Source organism: Rhinichthys klamathensis, unplaced genomic scaffold (genome assembly GCF_029890125.1).
Source record: "Rhinichthys klamathensis goyatoka isolate OS25496 unplaced genomic scaffold, OSU_Roscu_1.1 h1tg000885l_1, whole genome shotgun sequence".
NCBI lineage: Eukaryota > Metazoa > Chordata > Actinopteri > Cypriniformes > Leuciscidae > Rhinichthys > Rhinichthys klamathensis.
Window position 1 is genome coordinate 115,001 of NW_026607241.1, and position 5,000 is coordinate 120,000.

General features: G+C 36.2%; 1 protein-coding gene across 1 annotated transcript in view; it reads left to right on the forward strand.

Moving 5' to 3' along the window:
- LOC130078470 (endothelin-converting enzyme-like 1) overlaps positions 1-5,000 on the forward strand; it is a gene marked incomplete at its 3' end in the record, with an annotated part of 52,071 nt that overhangs the window by 23,263 nt on the left and 23,808 nt on the right. Inside the window, exons 2-6 of the mRNA XM_056243981.1 lie at positions 52-805; positions 2,182-2,448; positions 2,724-2,792; positions 3,774-3,884; positions 4,619-4,711. Of these exons, the coding sequence (XP_056099956.1) occupies positions 182-805; positions 2,182-2,448; positions 2,724-2,792; positions 3,774-3,884; positions 4,619-4,711 (1,164 nt within the window). The remainder of the gene's footprint in view (positions 1-51; positions 806-2,181; positions 2,449-2,723; positions 2,793-3,773; positions 3,885-4,618; positions 4,712-5,000) is intronic.

The window sequence follows — 5,000 nt, forward strand, 5'->3', positions numbered from 1 at the left end:
CATTGAGACGACTTGAATTCACTTGAATTAATTCCCTCTCTCCCACAACAGGTCATTCTGAGAAAGGAAACGGCTGACGGACTCGACGTAAAAAAATCCCCTGAATACAGACCGACCTCAGATTTGAAAGGGTCAAAGGTCATGACCTTACTTTGATCCTATATCCTTCCCTCGTGACCTCATGTTCCACACTTTCCCCAACAAATCGCGAACGCAGACGTCGGTCGGCATGGAGAAGACGTACTCCCTGACCGCGCATTACGACGACTTCCAGGAGATCAAGTACGGCAGCCGCTACGGGAGCAACACGCTGAGCAACGGCATGAGTTTGCATCTGGGCGGATCCTTAGATCGTGGGAGCCGAGGGCGAAGTGGGCGGGGCCAGTGCGTGGTGGGCGGGGCCACCCCTGGGGGCGGGGCTCCGGCCCGCTGGAGCCGGCGGGAAATCTGCCTTCTCTCGGCGCTGGTGTTCGCGGCGGGAATGTGCGTGATTCTCGGATGCATGCTAGCGCTGAAGTTCCTGTCGCTGGAAGCGCAGGATTCGCAGTGCAGGCAGGATTGCGTCAAGCGGCGTTCGCTGATCCGGGCCGCGCGATTCGTCCAGGGGAACATCGACCCGAGCGTCCAGCCCTGTCACGACTTCTACAGCTTCGCCTGCGGAGGATGGCTCCGCCGACACGGGATTCCCGACGACAAACTGAGCTACGGGATCATCACCGCCATCGGGGAACTGAACCAGGAGAAGCTGCAGCGCCTCCTACAGGTGCCGGTCCAGAGGAACGAGCCGGACAGTGCCGAGAGGAAGGTACAACTGCTTGCTTTTTTTATTTTTTATTATTATTTTTATTTTTATATTTATTTATTAATTTTTTTATTTAATAATTTTTTTATTTTTATTTTATTATTTATGTATTTTTATTTCATGTTCTTAAACACTTACACAACACTGTACATCAAATGTCTGTAACAACACATTTAATGTACAAAAACAAAACAAACATTGGGGCTCATATTACATGATAAGTAACATTGGACAATACTGTATGTACTTTGGATGTTAACAATACATCGCAATCAATAATAGCCACAGATATAAGCAATAAAATAGGGTTAATATAGTGCAAATGAAAAAAAGACTTTTATTTTATTCAAGTATGTATTTATTTCTAATGTTTTTTTTAAGAAATTACATAAATCAAGGTTATTATAATTAGCTAAAACCGAAACTAAAGCCATAAAAAGCACTTTCTTTAGTTGAAATTAAATAAATGTTGAATGAAATGAAATGAAATATATAAAACTTGTTTGTATTGTTGGCAAGCTTGTTGCATTTCTCATTTTCATTTAGTTTAACTTGATGCACTAAAATAACTAAAACAGTAACTGAAATAAATATTATACTGAAATAATATTACTGAAATAAATAACACTATATAGACATATTAAAAAATATATATATATATATATAAAATTACTAAAACTTTAACTAACATTAAAAATGAAAATGGAAAATTTATAACCTATATTAATAAAAACTATAATACTATCTCAACGATACTAAAACAACACTGGTTTAGACTTAAATCTACATATAATATACTGTATATATGTACAATAGTCAACATTTAAAGAGGATCAAAACCTTTCATCAAAGTTATACATGAATTTTGAACCCGTTCTTGTCTTTGGATAACTTTGATTAACTTTTTTATCCACTTCAAATATATATATATATATATGTCAAGCATCACTATTTCCTTTGCTCATACATGATTGGATTTACAGTATGTGTTTTTATTAAATTGCTCATTTTATTCAGAAAGTTATAAAATACTTTTTAAAATTTCACTATGAAAAGAGCTTAAGAAAATAATAAATGAAAAAAATATTAATTACTTAACGTTTAAATGTGAATGTGGAAAATATATAAATTAAACATCAGAAATATTATTTTATTGGATATTTTACTTAAACCATATGATTGGATTAACAATTTGAATTTGTTTTATATTTTGTTGCAATCGTCTCATTTTTTATTCAGATTGATATGAAAAAAAAACTTATATATATTTCTTAATTTTACCAGGGAAAGATCTTTAAAAAAAATATTTTTCATTGGGGTTAAATTATACTTTATTATAAGTTCAAAAAACCTTTAAAACGTATTATTTTCTCCCAAAGGTGAAAGAATTCTACCGCTCGTGTATCAACATGAAGGAGATCGACCGTCTGGGGGCGGGGCCTATGACTGAGGTGATCGACAGCTGTGGTGGGTGGGACCTGTCTGGAGCTCCGCCCAGAGGGGCGGGGTGGGACAGTAGCTCCGCCCCTGTGAGCCCGGATTTTAATGAGATGCTGTACAAGACTCAGGGATTATACAGCACATCTGTGTTCTTCTCGCTCACCGTCAGCGCAGACGATAAAAACTCGTCACGCAACGCCATACGGGTGAGACTAATTCAGTTCACGTTTATTCCTACAGCGCTTTTCACAATACACATCGTTTCAAAGCAGCTTTACAGAAAACGCATGAGTCCACATTACATTAAGTTATGTATTTCAGGAATGTACATATACAAAATCACAGTTAGCGAAACATTTATTCATTTAAACAATGTAGTAATTTAATGTTCATTGAAGTAATGAATTCTTGTATGACATTTAGACAATACTAATAAAAGTTATATTGTGCTGTTTTTGTGTGATCTGGTGTGTGATTGCAGATTGATCAGGAGGGTTTGACTCTGCCGGAACGAACTCTGTACCTCGGACAAGATGAAGACAGTGTGAAGGTGAAGCTCTTCCGTCTCTCCATCTGTCGCTCGCTGTGCGCTCACATGTCTAATTGATCGGGTCACAGCTGGTGATGATGTCACAGACGAGCTCGTGTCCATTAGTAATGAGGTCACAGCGGTGCCTCTGTCACGCTCCGATGACATCAGACTTTTACTACAATGCAACTACAAATTTAAACTGACAAGCCAAGAAGAAATCCCACTGAGAGATCAAAACAAATGTGGAGTATTCTCAGGAAAAAACACCTGTCTTTATGTCTTTATGTTGCCGGGCAACGATTAATCACGATTAATCGCATCCAAAATACATAATATATGTGTGTGTACTGCGTATAATCATTTTGTATATATAAACACACACATGCATGTATATATTTAAGAAAAATGGGTTATTTATATATGAAATATTTATATTTATATATAATATAAATATATATACATGCAAATATTAAATATATACATTCATATGTGTGTATTTTATATATACAAAATAATTATACACAGTACACACACATATATTATGTATTTTGGGTGTGATTAATCATTGCCCAGCACTAAAAATATAATTTCTTAATATTATGGTGAAATAAGACCTGGTTTTTATTATTGGTAACTCAGGCATAATGTGAGATTTGCTTTATTAAAAATACAAACAATTGACGTATATAATAAAACATCCAGATAAGTACAAATGCAAGTGTTTACATTTAAATAATAATAATACAAATAATTGGTAACACTTTACAATAAGGTCGTATGCTTTAGTTTATTAAAATATGTCTATTTAGTTAATGTCATTTTTTTAATAAATGAAAAATAATTTGTTATGACAGACAAAATCCTATGAAATTCATCAATAAAAACCTCAAAGCATGGTTTATTAATGCTACTTTTGCTTTTGTGTATGACATTTACCAAATAAAGTCACAAGATTCAGCATGACGGTAGTTTAACGGAGGTTTTTCTCGCTGACGTCAGATTCTGGCGTCCTATAAGGCGCTGATGGAGCGATTGCTGAGCATGCTGGGAGCTCAAAACGCCACGCTGAAGTCTCGAGAGATTCTGGATCTGGAGATGAAACTAGCAAACGTATGTATCTCGTGTGTGTTCTTCCTCTCATCCTTCCCTCGGGTCACTTTGACCCGGAATTTTATTTTATTTTTTGTTGAAAAATTGAGTGTTCATTAGAGGACTTTTGTCGCACACACACAAAAAAATTATGAATTCAAGGAGTTTTGTGGTTGATATTTAAAACAGTCACACACGCTCTCGGCTCAACCTGACCCCCTTAGGAATGAGTGGAATGCTTCAGTATACATAGAAAAACCTCAAAATGCTCAAAATTCTAACTAAAAACTTTACAAATTTTTTTTTTTATAATGTCTACTTATATTTTATAATGTATAATGTTTATAATTAAAAGGTTTAGGCATGAAATTTTGAATTTAAGTTGAAAGATTGTGAGGAATGTGCTTCTAAATGTCTATTTAGTTATTATTTATTCATTGATCAAATCTAGTAATTTAAAGGAAAATAAAATAAAAAATCTCCCAAAAATATTGCATTAAAAATATTATCAAAATTAAATAAAATATTTCTGGACCATTTTAGATTTTAGGGCTTCAAGTCATTGTGACGCGCGAGGGAAGGGTGAGGGTTAAGTTAATGACTTTTAAACCGTTCAAAGGAATCACTTGAATGAACCGACTCACTGAATCTGAAGGGAAGTGATTCTGAACTGCAGGGTGTGCTTGTATGAGTTTGTGTGTGTGGTAAATGTGTGTGTCTTAATGCACGTCTTTCTTCTTTCTTTTTGGCCAAAGATCACAGTGTCTGAATACGAGGAGCAAAGAAGAGACATCAGCAGCATGTACAACCGCATCACTCTGAACCAGCTGCAGAAACTGGCTCCGAGCGTGAGTACACACACACACACACACACACACACACACACACACACACACACACAGTTCATCACGTATACAGTAGAGAGTGTTTCACAGCAGCTTTACAGAGACTACAGGACAGTAATGCAGCCGAGTGTGTGTCCAGAAGAGTGTGTCCACAGTCCAGCTTGAGTCAGTTCAGGGATGCGTCATTTCTGCTGTAAAAAAGTTATTAATTTAGTTCATTTATATGGCGGCTCTGGAGTAAACCGTGATGTCATCGTCTCTTTGTAGTTTTGTAGTTGTATGTCCAGAAGTG